This window comes from Microplitis mediator, chromosome 8 (assembly GCF_029852145.1).
Source record: "Microplitis mediator isolate UGA2020A chromosome 8, iyMicMedi2.1, whole genome shotgun sequence".
In the NCBI taxonomy this organism is placed as follows: Eukaryota; Metazoa; Arthropoda; class Insecta; order Hymenoptera; family Braconidae; genus Microplitis; species Microplitis mediator.
This window is the reverse complement of record NC_079976.1, coordinates 4,416,624-4,433,379: the sequence shown is the minus strand read 5'-3', so window position 1 is coordinate 4,433,379 and position 16,756 is coordinate 4,416,624. Positions and strand designations below refer to the sequence as shown.

Here is a 16,756-nt window from a genome sequence, read left to right as displayed (position 1 = left end):
TATCTTTTTATATTAATTTTACATATTTTTTTGTTCGCACATATTTCCTGTATTTTAAAAAATTAATTACAATGAAATTGTAATTAATAATCAGAGATCATAAAATGCAATTTAGTTTGGTCGATGGCACTCTAAATCTCTATCAAGTCTTACACTCCACTCACACTAACACATTTTTAAATTATCATTATTTAATATAAACCAATTAATCAGTTGATTGATTAATCAATCAATCAATCAATCAGTAATATCTATCGGTCTAATTATGTAGATTTACACAAAATTTAATAATTATCTTTTATTTATTTTCTCTTCACAATATATTCTTTGGTCTTAATGTTACTATTCTATTCATATACATATTTATACAAATATATAAACTAAGTTTTAAACACACACCATTCCTATATTTTATTTATCATCGATATTAATTAACCAATTGATTTATCAGAGCTATGGAAGTACGACAATTTTATTAACATGATTAATTTTTAATTTCCGTTAATTAAAAAAATAAATTTCCTAATTTTTTTTTTTTTATTTAAAAGTTTTAAATAAAATTTTTTTTAATTATCGCACAGCGACAATATTGCACTAATTAAATAAATTTCAATAATTAAATATACTAAGTAATTAAAAAAAATATATATAAATTAATATAAATATATAAATCAATCAAAAATATACAATAATAATAATATGAGATTGTTGTACGTAAAAAATCCATAGCTCTTAAAAATAATAAATCACTGATTAAAATATTAATGATTCTTAATTAAAAAGCAGCAAAATGATATTATTTATATATAATATAATATATAAAATAAACTGATAAATTTAATGATAAATATTATCGAATATAAAATATTTTTCTATTGGAATCTTATGAAAAAATAGTTTAATAACGGACACACTTGTCCGTTATTAAATTTTTACTGCACAAAAAACTATTATATTTATAATATACATATATTAGTACATATTTTTTGATGTTACTTTTTTTTTAAGTCTATGCTGTATCTTATCAATTATTCATTCATTTAAATTTCCTCTCATTCTCTTATTCAAACTCTTGCTCCCTTTATTATCTTCGCCTAATACAAATAATATTAATATTAATAATAATAATAATAAATCTACATGCAAAAATCGTTTACGCAATTCACTGTCTTCATATTCGATAATACTTTGTATCTGATAAAATATATAGACATACAATTAATATATTTATCAGTCTCTTAAGCCATTTTAAATCAAAACAATCATCAAATCTATATATATATTTAATATGTGATATCTGTTGTGTAATCGGGGTTTGTTGCTTTCTCTCAGTTACATTTATAATTTCCTTTGATTATCTTATTGATTATTAAAATACAAAATCTGTCTGTTCAAGTACTTTAAATAATATCATTGATTTAAATAAAAAATATAAAAAAATTAATAATAGTTTGTATTCAATCAGCCACGAAAAATTTTAAAAAATTTAAACTCATTTATTCTTCATCTCTATTCAATTTAAAAAAAAAAAATCTATTCAAATTCTCGTGAAGAATAATAAAGTTTACTTTTGTAAAATTAACGGCAGTGTTTTTTATGATCGCTGATAATCAGATACTCAGAGAATAAGCGCGTGTACTTGTTTATTTATTTATATAATTAATAATAATAATTAAGACAACTAAACAAGAACAATTTTATGATTATTGCCATTGGGTAAGAGAACGTAGTACACTCGCTTATCCTTATCTCATTGAAATTGTTGAATATTACCGTGATATTGATTGTTATCAAATGATCCATGCTGCTGCTGCTGCTGTCTGGCCTGAGAATCATTTCTCTCAATGACACTGTGAATTTCAACGACCGAACTGTCATTAGTTTGTCCATTCGTATTCGTAACACCGTTTGACGATACGTTTATTCCATTACTAGTTTGAACTGTCGGTACTTGTTGCTGTTGCTGAGCCTGTTGGGTTTGTTGAGCTGTAGGTTGTTGATTAGTTACATTATTAGCGCTAGCATTTGCATTTTTTCTATGCCGCGCTTTGTGAGTAGCGAGATACTGTTTTACGGAGAAGGCTTTGTGACATAAGTCGCACTTGTACGGTAGCGGGTCCGGGCAATTTTCCCCGTCTATGGGCGCATGTGTTCCTAGATGGACTAAGTAATAATGTTTTACGACAAATGATTTTCCGCAGGTTTCACAAATATAAGGGCCCGCAACACCGTGAGTTTTACGATGCTTGTGAAGATTATCTTTGCGCGAGAAACTTTTTCCGCACATCTCGCACTCGTGCATTTTCTGACCGGTATGGGAGACCGAGTGCCGCACGAGATGTTCCTTCCGGCTGAAAGCTTTGGTGCAGGTCGTGCAGATGTAAGGACGCTCGCCGGTATGAAGCTTGCGGTGCTGAAATAAATGTTCTTTTCGTTTGAAGGGTTTGCTGCAAATGTCACAATTAAATAAATTGGTATTATTCTGAACAGGTTCTTCTTTACTGATGTCTGACATTTCATCGATTGTCGGAGAACTGGGGCACTGGTGGCTGTTCAATTGATTTTCCGATTCAAATGTTTTACCGCACTCGCGACACGCGAAACTACGGCTTGTCTGACAGATAACTTGAGGATTAACTGTAATCAATGTTGATGGCTCGGGACACGAGCGAATTCTCAGAAATTCTGAAATCTGTCCTATTGAATTACGCGACAGTGCATCATCTGTTGTATTTTTAATGTAATCTCTAAAGTCCTTGGTATCATCACGCGTCTGCTGTGTGTTATTAAGTCCGGCTTCTTTAAATCCAAGACTGAGGAACACCTCCGGTGATGCCTGGACAGTTGCGTAATTTTGTACATTTTCATTTGGTGAATTAATACTACTTGACTCCACCACTTCAGATTTAAGTGCTCTCTGTTGATTTTGATCTGCTGCGATATCTGTTTTTGTTAACACGTTATTATTTTGATGTACTTGAGTTTGATTTTGCTCTTGCGGTGACATTCGCACTTGTTTTTCAATCTGTAATCTTTTTTCAAATTCCCGTATCTGCATTTGAGTCATCTGACACTGCTGCTGTTGCTGCTGAGTCTGTTGTCGCTGGGGTTGCTGTGGAATCTGGATGGCTTGAGGCTGAGGTTGCGGTTGATTTTGTTGAGGTTGAGATTGTTGTTGCTGTTGATTAGGCTGCTGAGTATTTTGTACCTGTCTCGTACTTTGTAACTGATTAATTTGACTTTGGCTCTGTATTTGATTTTGCACTTGAATCTGCGGTGTTTGCTGATCAGTAAGACGATTCACGTGAGTGGATTGATGTTGTGGTGACACTTGCTGAGATGTTTGTTGTTGATAACTGTAGTGAGTTTCTGCGGTTGCTTCGACAACGGCAGCGGCTACACCACCGGGTTGCATCTGAATAATAAATAAAAAAAATTAAATAAATAATTTATCCCAAAGGAATGAATTTAAAAACAGAATTTAAAAACTAACCTGCATGGCACACTTGTACTGCTGGACTCTAGCTTGGACTCCGCTGATAATCTGTATGTTAGAAGCATTTATATTACCAACGACAATCGGCTGATGTTGAGTTTGCTGAGGTTCAATAATTATTTGACTTGCTACTGTCGGAGTAACGTCAACTATTTTTTCAATCTTCAGCGGATCCTCCTGCGGACTCGGTGGCTGATGATCTTTCTCAGTACTTTTGACATAAACTTTACCTTCTTTCAAAAAATCTTCCGAAAATCTCAGAGACGTGAAATACGACTCCAACATGCCCTCGGCACTGACCACAGTCTCGCGAAATTCAATGTAACTCTCCAACTTTCTGACACACTCATGACACACAATCTTTGGCAGCGAGTCTTCCTCAAGTACCTGAACAATAATAAATAAAATATCAGCACACTGGTGATTATTAAATAAATATATTAAAAATAAACGAACCTGGACAGGTAAATAATTTTGAATTTTAGTTTGCAATTGTCTTCTCCGTCCCTCGTCACGAAATATATTCATTTTATCACCCTCACTATTAGTACACAATCGACACAGCTCATAATAATTGACCCTACGGTATCCAGACATCGTTATAAAACCAACAAACGTGTTAAAAACTTAATATATATTTATTGTATTATTTTCCCGCCGAAAAATAACCCGTTTTATAAAACTAAATAATTATAAATATTAATGGCATTTACTGCCGCAATAAAAACATCACACCGACAATATCATCACAATTAATATAATTTATCATGGAAATAAATACCACATCATTTGTTGACATGATACGTGAACAAGTTGTGTCCACTTACGGCCATTTGCAATCTGCGCCCCGCGACCACGAGAAAATTAAAATGAGATAAAAACACCCTCTCTATTTCCCTCTCTCTCTTTCTTTCTCTTTCTCTCACCCCCTCCAGCTCTTTTACAAAAACCATTTTTTTAATCACTCGAACTAAGCCCGCGAAATAATTCAAATGCGCTTGCCCGGAATCAAGTGCTGCATAAATATGAGTGTGAATGTAGCAGACATCAGATAAATTTAAAATTACAAATAAATAGAGTAAATAATTTGAAAAATTAAATTTAAAAAAACTGCACTTATTAATATTCAAATTTTTCAAGCGCGCATTTTTTCAAAATTCAAATTTACTAATTATTTACTCCATTTATTAATAATTTTGAACTTGACTGATGTCTGCAACATTACACTCTGCATAAATAAACTATTTATTATTTTTCTCATCTGTCATCAGCAAAAAATAAAATTCAAATTTTAAAAAATAATTGCAGTAAAAAAATCAATGATTAAATATACAATTTATTTATATTTTTATTATTCATCAACGCGTCATCATGACTCATATATTTTATTGACACAAAAAATATATTTAATTTATAAATCTTTGATTTACGAGTTTGTAAAATAAATTTTATGATTTTATTGATAATCAAATCAATTAGTAAATATTATCAGTGATAAAAAAAAGAAATAAAATAAAATATAAAATAAAAAACAGCCTCAGGAGATAAGACGGAAATTTTTTGTTGATAATTGAGTCATTGTCTAATGTATGTATGTTCATTAAGATTAAAAGGCTATTGTGTGATGTCAAGGGAATAAGTGCTCAGTATTAATTACTAATTTAGTAATTAATATAAAATAATTATTTAATTTTATATTGTCTGCGTAAGTATTTGTGATCAGTAAATAAGTGTGTGAAAGTCTACACAAGTCTCCATGCATACATTTATACATATGTATGTATATATAAATATATATATATATATGATATAGACAATTGTAATTGTCGTTGTTGTTTTATTTTTTATCCCACGAATGAAGGAATGATGGAACAAGGTCCAAATGAACCGGATGCACGGGAATGTCATCAAACCGTCATTTGAGTTTCCTGTTTGAGAGACAGAACTTCGTGGGTGGTGTTTTAATACTGTAACTGGTGTACTTGCATTGACTTGGTTGATGTTGTAGTTGTACTTAGATTTTTTAATACTCAAAGTCTAAGTACTCGATACTCAATATAAATATAAATGTTTTCATCCAGGTCTGACACGTACTCGCAATCAATAATCATCAATAAATTACCATGTAATTATTCTTAATCATTTGTGCTTGTGATAACTGTGTAATTATTAATGTGTAATGATAATTTAAGTATAGAATTCTATTTTTTATTTTATTACTCATGATAAATATTTTTTAAATTTTAAAAACCAGGCTACACTAGATAGTGATGAACATAACCTGGAAACTGTTAGTATATTTATGAAAAAATGAAGTCGACGGGTGCCAAAGAGCATCGGGGATGTGTGCTCCTGAAACCTGAAGAAAATGAAGAGATTTTTCGATTAATTGGTAATCGGTGTCAGGTAATTTTTTTGCTGGTATTTCAAATTATTTTATATTTTATTTATTTGACGTATAAGTGCCTGCATGTGTGAGTGTGGGAGATTTTTTACATCTAATTATCCCCTAACACTGACCTACATTCCCTGAGATGTACAAAGTGTGAGAATATTTTTAGTTATTATATACATTTTATTTTTTTTATTCCACTGTATTGTTTTATTGCCCTCAATTTTCCCCATGACATTTTATACTTAATATTTAGTTCTACTATGAGATAAAAATTTTTTTATGTACAGATGAATGTATAAATGTATGTGTATTTTTTTGTGCCTGTCTGTTGATAAAGATTGAGTGTCATTGACAGGCACTATATTTTTTTCATTTATTTTTATCCCGCGACCACCACAGATTTAGTTGACACAAAAATATCTAGATTTTTATTATTTTTAAAATAAAAAAACATTTTTTTTTACCCACATACATTTTTATATATTAAATATAATTGTTTGTAATTTATATAATTGCATAAATTAAATTGTATAAAGTAAACAATTTAATTCATGGAAATTATTTTCCCTCAATTTTGAAATCCCGCGAAATAAATTTACGTTACTGCTCAGTATTATAATTAAAATTAAATGTAAACGTTATTATTATTCCTGGTATTGTGTCAGTTAATGTAATACTGAAGTAATAGATGAATAATAGATTAATTGTTTAATATATATATTAGTAATTTGATATTTATTTTAGTGCCTAGCAGCCGGAGTGATTCAATTATATTTAACGGAACCACCAGAGCATCGAGAATGGATAAAAAAAAATACTGGAATAATAACATTGATAAGGGATAATCCCAAGAGAAGTTATTTTCTCCGGTTGTATTGTTTGCAAAGAAAGGCCATGCTCTGGGAACAAGAATTATACAATTCAATGGACTATAATGCCCCATTGACATATTTCCATACGTTTGAAGGAGAAGAATGTATGGCAGCATTTAATTTTGCTAATGAAACTGAAGCTGTTATAATGAGGTAATTAATTTATTTATTGCTGATAATAATAATAGTAATAAATATATAAAAAAAATGTCCGCAGGAATATTATTTTGGAAAGACTTAATAGCAATAAGCAGAGGAGACAAGAGAGGAAAGCGAAAATAGAAGTGGATACTCAGCAAAAAATAGTGACGTTGCCTAGAAGAAGTCCAAACAATACGCAAAATTTTTTTTCATCAAATACAAGTGTCAATATGATAAATGGGTCGCCATCTTCGGTGGGTATCAATGGTGGATTGTCAGGCAGTGCAATGTATTTAAGGAAAAACAAACGGGAAAAAGACCACAAAAGAAAATTAACTGTCGCTGATATCAGTCAGCCGTCGAATTTCCGGTAATTGTTTATTTTTTATTTTATTTTTAATGTTTGGTTTATTTTTAAACATAAATATATTTATTTGTAGACACGTAGTGCATTTAGGAAGCGATACCAGTAAATGTATTGATCCAGACTCAATAGATCCAACATTAAGGCAATTTTTTGATGTAGCAGGTATAACACAACGACAATTAACAAGTCGTGAAACCCGTGATTTTATTTATGATTTCATCGGTAGTCACGGTGGATTAACAGCTGTAAAAAATGAATTAGGTTTAACAAGTGCCCCAGTTACATCATCACACCCAGATAATAATCATCATCCCTTACCTCCTCTTCCGCACCCAGTGTCCGACAATCCGCCGCCAATACCAGCGCGAACGGTGCCCGTTACAACGAGTCCTGGAATAAATAATGTGAGTACAGTAACATAAATACGTGTAATGCGTATGCAATTATAATATTTAGTATGTAGTGGGTAATGTGGATAAATATATATTCAAGTCATTGCTGAGGTCTTATGTCTCGTGTCGTATTTATTTATAGAATCAATCGCGAAGCACAAGACCATTGCCACCAGCAAGAACAAATGTACCGCCACCCCCGCCAAGTGCTCCACCTGCACACAGGACACTGCCGTCGAGGCCACCACCGCCTGCAGGATCACCCGCGTTGCCCCCGCCGCCTCCCGCGGTCCCACCTCCGCCACCTCGAAGCAGCTCCAATATATCAAACGCATCAAATACTTCGAATTCTTCAACAAGTGCTCCAGCTCCTCCGCCTCCACCACCTCCACCGCCGCCTCTTCCGGACTTCAGTGCAGACAATCCCACCGCAAATAATGTTAACTCTTCTTTGTCCTCTTCTAATAGTGGTAACAATAACGGTGACGTTAATGACTTGAGGCCAAAACTAATGGACGCAATTAGAAGTGGTACAACTCTTAAGGTAATTACTGTTTTCTCATTTATCAAATTTACTATCCATGAAGTGAAACAAAGAATTAATTTAAAAATAAATATTACAGAAAGTTGATCAAACTGAAAAGAAGACAACTCCTGTTATGGATTCGAGGAACGATTTACTAAATCAAATAAGGCAAGGAGTCGAATTGAAACCGGTGGTAAATGAACCAAAACCAGCCTCGACAGGGATTGCTCAAGGTGGACTGGCGTCAGCACTGTCAGCAGCTCTTGCTGAACGTTCACGTTTACTCGGTTACACGGGTGACAGTCAAGACTCGAGCAGTGGCACCAGTGACGAGGATGAGTGGGACGATTAGACTTGAATATTAAGTATTTTAAATGCCAACAATTCTATTCGAGTGAAGTGAAAATTATAGTGTGACTAAATATATATCGATTTTGATTAATATTACCAAGGTTAATATCATCATCATCATCATCATCATTATCATGATCATCGTCATCTCCATTATTACTATCATTATTACACATCTATTTTTGGTAAGCGTGTATTTATTTAATAAATATATACATATATATTTATATTATTAATTTGCACGCTTCAGCCAATCGCTCACGGTATTAAGTTATTAATCGTGTGTTAAATAATTATTTTTTTAGTTTATATTTAGTTTCCATGCCGTACTATCCGGCCTAATGTTATTTAAATCGTCATATCATGCGTTTTATTAACATTTGATTGCACAGATCGTATACATATGTATATAAATAATAATAATTGATGAGTTAATAACGCGCGTGTTATTTTAATTAAAATAATTAAATCTGTTTAATTAAAAATACGATTAAAATTTTTCGCTCCTCAAGAGATCGAAATATAAAATAGCGAATCGGTCGTAATTAAATAACAAGAGTCGTACACAAATATAAAAGGTGATTATTAAATTGTATAAAGGGTGAACGTGTGTAAGAAAAGTTTTATTAAATATATATATATATATATATTATATATAATAAATTTATATATTCACCACTAAGGAGAAATCCTAGTCAAACAGCAAAATCAGCTTGATAAGATAATGTAAATTAATTATTAATTAATAATTATTATTATTTTTTTTTATTTTGTAATTTGAAAGATTTAAGTAACTGTCATTTCACACCACATACTTATAGGGATTAATAATAAAATCCATGGTTAAGTAGATCATTTTTTAATTAAGGGCATTCTCAGAGTATTCCTTACTTTTTAAAAATTTTTAATGACTCAGCTGTCAAAGGTATGAAAATTTTTTCAATTAATTAAAAAAAAAATTAAGCATTAATTTATAAAAAGACGATTTCGCTGATATAGATTTTAAAAAAATTACAGTTGATATCAACTGGGAGTTACACGAAATTTGGAAAATGAATTTCAATCAAATCTTCGTCAATTTTGGAATTTGAATTTTCAAATTTTGTAGGCTGAAATTAAAAAAAAAATTCCGTAAAATCTTCATGTCAATTTTCAAATTTGAATTTTCAAATTTTGTAGACTAAAATTTATCCAAAAAATTTCGTTTGACTCCTAATTGATAACAACTGTAAGTAATTTTTTATTAATTAAGGTTCTAATTTTTTTTTAATTAATAAATGAAATTTTAATACGGCTACGGCAGATGAAAGTCATTGTAAATTTTTAAAAAGTGGGGACACTGTCTGAGAAAGACCTTAAATACAAGTAAGCACAAATATAGAAAAAGAAACAAATGTCAAACAAAGTACTACGATATATATAATTAATTAGAAATAGTTAATTAATTTAAAAACAAATTGCAGTTGCAACAATAAAACTAACGACGCAGTCAAATTAACCCGGGAGCAGGATAGTAAATTAGATAAAATTTAAATTTAAATTTAAATTAAAAAATGTTTAAAGTGTTACTAAAAAAAGTATTTATGTAGATTAGTTAAGAGAAAAATAACTAAGAGAAATCCGTTATCTTAAATCAATAATGTTGTATTATAAATACAAAGTTTCTTCCAATAGAATATTTTTTCATTATCTACTAAACGAGTGCGATATTTAGAGGTTGATTAAATTATAGTGATAATAAAAGTAATAAAGTAAAAAAGAGAATAAAAATGATAACAAATTGTTATTAAATAATTTAAACAGTTGTCATGTGTAAAGGAAAGTATATATATAAATATAAATATATATTATTATAATTATTATTTATTAATCAATTTTTTCAAATTAGTCAGCATTAATTATTGTACATAGATATTAATAAAATAGAATCGTATTAATTATTTTTTTTTTCTTAAAAAGAAAAAAATATCCGTGTATGTTTTTTTTATTTTTATTTCTGTGCTAGCCTGCGTTATTTGTAATTATTATTAGCTGATTCGGAATAAAAACATATGCGTACTTGAAGAAAAAATAATAAAAATGAAAGAGAAAATAAAAGATGTACATGAAAAAAAAAAAAAAAAGAATATATTTTATTTATTATATTAAATTAAAATTATGTAATTATTAAAATGGACTAGAACGAGCTTTATTTTAATTTACAGATTTTTTTTTGTAATTTGTACTACGTCTAAAATACTGGAATTTAAATAAAATATTTAATTAGTCATTAGTCGTAAATAATCGCTCGATGTCTATTTTAAATTCTTAATTTTTTTTTAGTTAAAAAAAAAATCCTATTATAATTATATACAATATACATTTTAAAGAACGTAAGATAAATATTTAATTATTAATATTATGATTAATGATAACTAATTAATTATTACTGGAAATTAAAGATAAATCGTTGGAATACACGATTTATTATTTATGCTTATAATTAATATTAATATTTGCTTCGCCCAATTAAATTTTTAATTTTATACACAACAATTCGATGCTCGAAACAAAAAATATATAAATATATATTTATTTATATTGAATAAACCGCGAAAATTAATATAACTGTTAGACATAAATTCATTCTTAATCGGGATTGGCCATTTCTGAGACCTTGTTGGTTGGGTTCATCGATATTATTTCCTCCAAAACTTCCGGCATCTGGGTACCATGACTCAGTTGCCGCTTCCTGCTGCAAAAAAAAATTCTATTGAGTTTTTAACTGAAACTTAAAAAACACAAATTAAAATTGAGATATTTTCAAATTCAGAAATTAGTAATCATGCAGTTGTAGAAAAGAAATTAAGATTTGTAATTTTATTTATATAATTCATAGACTACTGACTTGATGAAATTTAAATAAAATTAAAATTTAAAGGAGATCCAGTTTTTAAAAATATTGTAAGTACATACATATATATACATTTAGATATTATAAATATTAATATGAAGTAGTGAAAGATTCAAAAACATGCATATCAACTGATAAAAAATTTGAAAATCAAACTACAATAACTTCCCTTTTTTGTTTCTTCAGAGCCCAAGTAGCACAGAGACAACTTTAAGATGTCATAAAAATGACGATAAATTTTATTTTGTTCCAGTCAAGTTTTTTTATATAAATAAAACGTACAGATGTTGGTTTGTCTTTTTCCCCCCATAAAAAAGACATTTCAATTGATAAGTCAGATTACAGATTTTATAATTATTTGTAATGAACTTTTTGCCGCTATTTGTGTCAAATCTTCTAAGCGAATATTTTTTTTGATGACAGTAATTTCTGATTGATAAGTCAAAACTTTAGCGCCTTATTGATAAGTCAAAGTGCTACTTGGGGAAGAATTAAAAATTTTCCTACGGGGAAGTTAAGAAAATAATCTTACATCTTTAGAAGTTACCCAAGAACTAGTAGCCCAAGCTGGAATTTCCGTAGTAACTTTTGGAGAAGGTGTAGTCCAAGAAATACCTCTTCCATAATTTTGTGATCGTTGAGTGACGACAACAGCCGGTTCTTCAATACTGTGAGTGATCGTCGATGTCTCCTTTTTCTCTTCAGTCGTTTTTACTTCAGCTTCCGTGGGTGAGTCTGTTGTACTTTTAGGTGTCGCGACTTCCGGACTGGAACTTGGAGCTTCTGTAGTTGACTGACGTTGAGTTTCCGAGGCGACTATAGTCGGCGCCGGTCGGCTGTCAAACTCTTCGTTTTCTACGAAGTGGTAAATCACTGTATAAATACTTATGATAGGAATCAACAAGCTACGGCAATTAAGTATCTACATATTTTTTAAATTCTAGTAAATTAATTGGAATGCGAAATTTTTTACTTGGCAGAACATTCAAAGATCTTCCGGTGCTTCGGTAAGATGATGGCCCATTCATCGCACTAGTACTGGCTCCATGGAAACTACTTGCTTGACCTGAGTAGCTTTCTGGTGATAGTGTACGATGATAAGGCCGACGATTGGTACCGCGACTGGAGCTTTCTTCAATGGAGCTCACAGACAGAGGTATTGAGTTTTCAGTCACTGAGTTGACGCAGTCTCTATTGTTTGGGCTAAAAAAAAATAATTTACTTGCAATCATCATTTAAACTAAATTTTTTAAATCAATTTTTAAACTCACATATAATTCTGACATTGCTCTTGCAGAAAACTAAGGGCGCGATCGAGAATTTGCCGTGAAAATCTTGAAGCAGGGCCTGAAGGATCTCCTCTGTCGCATCGCTTACGTGTTTCAGTTATTACGCATGATCTAAATTGGTGATGTAAACTAGAAAACATATATTTTATGTTATATATTATAATATCGTATATTTTTTTAACAATAAATGGGTAACTATTAACCAGCAGAGATTCGCGCGCGCCATTTCACCCCGTGAAACTTCATCGACAAGTGCTGAGTATTCGTTTCCGCAATGCTGAGGCTCTGTTACCGTTGCTTTTAGACAACTAGCATGCTGGAGATACTCTGAAATCAATGAAAAATGATATTTATTTCACAGTTTGAGTATAAAAATTAAAAAAATAATTTTTAAGCACCAGCTTGATATGTGGAAACAGAACACATTTGATGGACTGAAGATATCGGAGCTTCGACGGCTGCATTAAATTGATCTCTTCTTTGTTTAGAGAAGCATCTATCGATATATTGTTTTATACAATCGACAAAACCTGCCCAAGATCTATAATAATTAATTTATTAATTAGTAATTCATTAATTGAACTAGTCCATTAGTATATTTTAAAAAGTCAAAAATTTTGTAACTTCATTAAAAATTATTTTCTTTTTGAAGAATTCTGAGATTCGCTGATTATTTTTTTTACTGTAAATAAATTTAGATTTTCTTCTATCAAGAAAATTATTTTTAAATTTAAATATTAAATTAATGGCGTAGTAATTTTTTATAATTACCGGCAAACTAAATCGATATCTTGCATATTATCTGGGAAAATAAGATGAGGATCTTTGAGCAATGGATCCGCTAATGTAACACATTTTTGATGATCTTCTTTACCGCATCCGTAACTTGAAATAACACTGGCACCACCTAAATTATTTATCAATAACACAATTAATTATAAAAAACGCTATAGCTGCTTAGTAATTGACCTAGATTTTTATTTTAAATATTTAAATATTTGGTTATTAATATGTAATATATTCCAGTAATATTTTATCAGTCAGGCAATTAATGAATTTATTAAATGACCTTATTTTTTTTTATGGTAATTTATGAGTCATAAAAAATTTGAAGCTTAGTCAAAAAAAATTAATATTTAAAACAAAGAATAAAAAAATAAATTATTTTGAAGCATGAAATCGATAGAATAATCATAGAAACTTTTTTCTATCTATTTCCATGATTATTTTCCGTTTTCGACGTCCGAAATTTCAAATATGACAAATATCAAATTCACATCTGCTGTCCATCTTACAGCATTAAAGTATTTTAGACAGGACAAGATATTTGCAATAATAAAAAAAAAAAAAAAGTACTTACTGATTAGAAGAAGAGCAAGACGAATTATCTGTGAGTTCATGATTCAGCAGTTTTGTTACGTTTACCTGTTGGAAAAAATACTGATTTTTATTGTAATTGTAACTTGGGGTAGGTATACTTATGACTTGTGACGAATTGTGTAAAAAGAGGGTGAGAAAATTAGATCTAACAGGTGTGATATCGATTTGTCTACTCTAGTTTAGTTAAAAGTACTTGTAAAAGTATTTGAAAACAATTAGATATATATGTATATAAATAGTTATTCAAAAGTTATAAATAAGATTCAAAAATCTCGATTAGTTTTTTTTTTGTATAAAATTAACGCAAGTATTTTATTTTTAAATTTTGACCGCCAGGTAATTGGAAGCTAAAAAAATTTTTAAATTTGAATTTAATAATAAGTTTCTGCAATTATTTTTTATTCGATTCTAAATTTATATATCAATATAGGGTCAGTTCTCTCATATATTTTATTAATAAAATTATTTCAAGACATATTTTTTTTAATGGAGTTAGGGGAGGAGGGGGCGGGGAGGATTTCATTAGAGATGAGATTTTGCTTCATTTTAATTACTATTTCATATATTTTATAAATAATTATATATATCATACTAAAATTTAATTATTTTATAAATAAACAAAATTTTGAAATTCCTATAGAAAATATTTAAATATTTAAAAAAAAGTATTCAGTTCTAAATTGAAATTAAAAAGTCTTAGAAAAATTCAAGACCGCTGGTAATTAATTAAAATTAAAAGAAGACAACAATCTTTTATAGATTAATATAAAAAAAAGTGTTATAACTAAATCTATATCACCTATTCTAAATTAGTAAACGACAATGTCGATAACGACTTTGCAGGTCAATTTCGCAAGGTTGATATTAAATATTAAATTAAACCAATTCTATACAATCAGTTGACTCATACCCTTTAAGTTAAAAATTTCAAACTTAATAATTCAGTTGATGCTTTCAAAGTCAAAGTCAAGGAATATAATTTGCTAATTGTTTGTCTTTATTTACTTAGCTATATATTTTTATAAATAAAATATATAATTTAGAAATTGAATTAATTTGAATTGGAGAGAATAAAATGTTAAAGTATAAGCGGCTGTTTGAAGAGAGGGTTCCATGATATTTGCCAACATTATGGACATTTCCTACATTACAGTGTAAGTACGAACGCAGGAAAAGACAACAAAGACTACACCTGAGTGCATCCATGTGCAACCAGTGAACCATGAGCTCCTAGTTAAATATGCCCCCCAGTGTCCTCAAATTTATATTTTTTATTTATTCAATAATTACTTTTTTCGTTACATTCGTAAATTTATACTTCTATTCAAACTTTTGACATAATAACAGACAATAAAAAAAATGTTTTTGTTTAAAAATAATATAACTTTATATTAACTTATAGACAAATCGATTTATCATAAATTATTGCTGGGTAAAGAAGTGCAAGGGTAAATCCTTGAGGGATTTAAATTTATTTACTTGCGTAAATACTTTAAAAAAAAATAATAATTAAGTAAAATTCCTTTTTATTGTTAAATTTTTTTTTGTTCATTGTCCGCATGATTGCATTTAATCACGACCTGTTCAACTTGGCGGCAAGTGCAAAAAGGGATAAAGGAATTTACATTTAGGTCGTTGTCGCGACAATGATTGATAGCATCAACTTTTTAAATTTAAATTCTAGATTCAAAAAAATAAATTTTATTCAAAAAAATTTTAAAAAATTCAAATTCTTACCAATGACGTCGATAGCTTCCGAAGAAGCTTGCAAACAATAAACAGAATTTCAAACTTTCATATCACGTTTGATAAAAAATTAATGAATTAATCGATTAATTAACTGATTGGTTGATTGAATTTTTTAATTAACTGTTAAGTAAACAAAAAAATAAATATAATATTTTATTTTGCGCAGTCTTGGATCGATTAAGAAAATAGCACTGGTAGCAAAGAGTTGGGTAGATGGTAGCAAACAGATTAGAATATAACTTAAAACAGGAGCAGGAGCAAGAGACCACCAGGTATACAATCCGCTCGTGTCGAGTCACGGTGAAGAACTGGCCAGCGGCCGGCGGATTTACACACCACGAAACGTTTGAAATTTAGCTACGTCGTAAAAGTATCGTCCAGTTACTACGACCCTTCCTTCTATTCCATTGTACTAAAACCTGACGTATACCACCAGCAGTAATAACACCAACAACATTACCAGTGTCCAGGTGTTTAATGTCCAGTACATGCTCTCCCTATGTATCGATTTGTACGCAGGATCATTTAAACTTTTCAGGAACTCCTTGACTATTTTTTTTCACCCTCAATAAAAACAAAAGTAAAATACTATTTTTATTATAACGAATTACCGTAACATGTCAAAGTAAAAGTTTATTTAATTTACCGTAGAGATGAAAGTTAAAAATGCTCTCTAATTTTTAACTTTTTTTTATTGTAAAAATAAATGTACGTGATTAAGTTCAAATATTCTATTTAAAACCCTTAGGACGTCCTTCGCGTTTAACATTTTGACCGACATACATTTATTTAAAAGTCTGACCTCATAAGATCATCAGCTGAAGATTATCTTCGATTATAAACTTGTAGTTCGCTGAGGATTTCTTGGTTCATTATTTAACAAATGCAACATTAATTTATTTGCT

The 16,756-nt window shown here is 29.7% G+C and overlaps 3 protein-coding genes across 9 annotated transcripts; 1 reads left to right on the top strand and 2 right to left on the bottom strand.

Moving 5' to 3' along the window:
• Positions 1-693: 693 nt before the first annotated feature.
• On the bottom strand, positions 694-4,418 carry LOC130674014 (zinc finger and SCAN domain-containing protein 2-like). 2 transcript variants are annotated; one of them, XM_057479260.1, is made up of 4 exons: positions 4,278-4,417; positions 3,953-4,076; positions 3,494-3,883; positions 694-3,415 (listed from the first exon to the last, which is right to left on the bottom strand). In XM_057479260.1, the coding sequence occupies exons 1-4, from the start codon at positions 4,283-4,285 to the stop codon at positions 1,751-1,753; spliced, it is 2,187 nt and encodes a 728-aa protein (XP_057335243.1). In that variant the 5' UTR covers positions 4,286-4,417; the 3' UTR covers positions 694-1,750. The 2 variants fall into 2 exon arrangements, with proteins under 2 accessions (XP_057335243.1, XP_057335242.1); XM_057479259.1 differs by having other exon boundaries at positions 3,953-4,418.
• Positions 4,419-4,955: 537 nt separating this feature from the next.
• On the top strand, positions 4,956-10,625 carry LOC130674015 (actin nucleation-promoting factor WASL-like). Of its 2 annotated transcripts, none has more exons than XM_057479262.1 (8): positions 4,956-5,201; positions 5,358-5,658; positions 5,751-5,902; positions 6,636-6,916; positions 6,981-7,274; positions 7,345-7,675; positions 7,806-8,207; positions 8,287-10,625. In XM_057479262.1, the coding sequence occupies exons 3-8, from the start codon at positions 5,807-5,809 to the stop codon at positions 8,539-8,541; spliced, it is 1,659 nt and encodes a 552-aa protein (XP_057335245.1). In that variant the 5' UTR covers positions 4,956-5,201; positions 5,358-5,658; positions 5,751-5,806; the 3' UTR covers positions 8,542-10,625. The 2 variants fall into 2 exon arrangements, with proteins under 2 accessions (XP_057335245.1, XP_057335244.1); XM_057479261.1 differs by having other exon boundaries at positions 4,959-5,201; positions 5,358-5,621.
• LOC130674016 (uncharacterized) lies at positions 10,474-16,273 on the bottom strand. 5 transcript variants are annotated; one of them, XM_057479267.1, is made up of 9 exons: positions 15,840-16,273; positions 14,083-14,147; positions 13,494-13,629; positions 13,121-13,263; positions 12,926-13,049; positions 12,705-12,851; positions 12,407-12,636; positions 11,981-12,306; positions 10,474-11,271 (listed from the first exon to the last, which is right to left on the bottom strand). In XM_057479267.1, exons 2-9 carry the CDS (start codon positions 14,120-14,122, stop codon positions 11,116-11,118), a joined length of 1,302 nt encoding a protein of 433 aa, XP_057335250.1. In that variant the 5' UTR covers positions 14,123-14,147; positions 15,840-16,273; the 3' UTR covers positions 10,474-11,115. The 5 variants fall into 5 exon arrangements, with proteins under 5 accessions (XP_057335250.1, XP_057335247.1, XP_057335248.1 ...); XM_057479264.1 differs by having other exon boundaries at positions 11,966-12,306; positions 15,840-16,272; XM_057479265.1 differs by having other exon boundaries at positions 10,474-11,274; positions 15,840-16,270.
• Positions 16,274-16,756: the final 483 nt, after the last annotated feature.

What these genes read in the sequence shown, in the direction of transcription:
- LOC130674014 (XM_057479259.1), bottom strand. Translation starts at nt 4,093, where the DNA reads ATGTCTGGATACCGTAGGGTCAATTATTATGAGCTGTGTCGATTGTGT. An exon ending in AAAATTATTTACCTGTCCAG is followed by an intron (nt 3,884 to 3,952) that starts GTTCGTTTATTT and finishes ATTATTGTTCAG; the next exon opens with GTACTTGAGGAAGACTCGCT. An exon ending in AGTACAAGTGTGCCATGCAG is followed by an intron (nt 3,416 to 3,493) that starts GTTAGTTTTTAA and finishes TTTATTATTCAG; the next exon opens with ATGCAACCCGGTGGTGTAGC.
- LOC130674015 (XM_057479262.1), top strand. Translation starts at nt 5,807, where the DNA reads ATGAAGTCGACGGGTGCCAAAGAGCATCGGGGATGTGTGCTCCTGAAA. An exon ending in TAATTGGTAATCGGTGTCAG is followed by an intron (nt 5,903 to 6,635) that starts GTAATTTTTTTG and finishes TATTTATTTTAG; the next exon opens with TGCCTAGCAGCCGGAGTGAT. An exon ending in ACTGAAGCTGTTATAATGAG is followed by an intron (nt 6,917 to 6,980) that starts GTAATTAATTTA and finishes AAATGTCCGCAG; the next exon opens with GAATATTATTTTGGAAAGAC.
- LOC130674016 (XM_057479263.1), bottom strand. Translation starts at nt 14,122, where the DNA reads ATGAACTCACAGATAATTCGTCTTGCTCTTCTTCTAATCA. An exon ending in TGTTTCCACATATCAAGCTG is followed by an intron (nt 13,050 to 13,120) that starts GTGCTTAAAAAT and finishes CATTGATTTCAG; the next exon opens with AGTATCTCCAGCATGCTAGT. An exon ending in GAGCAATGTCAGAATTATAT is followed by an intron (nt 12,637 to 12,704) that starts GTGAGTTTAAAA and finishes ATTTTTTTTTAG; the next exon opens with CCCAAACAATAGAGACTGCG.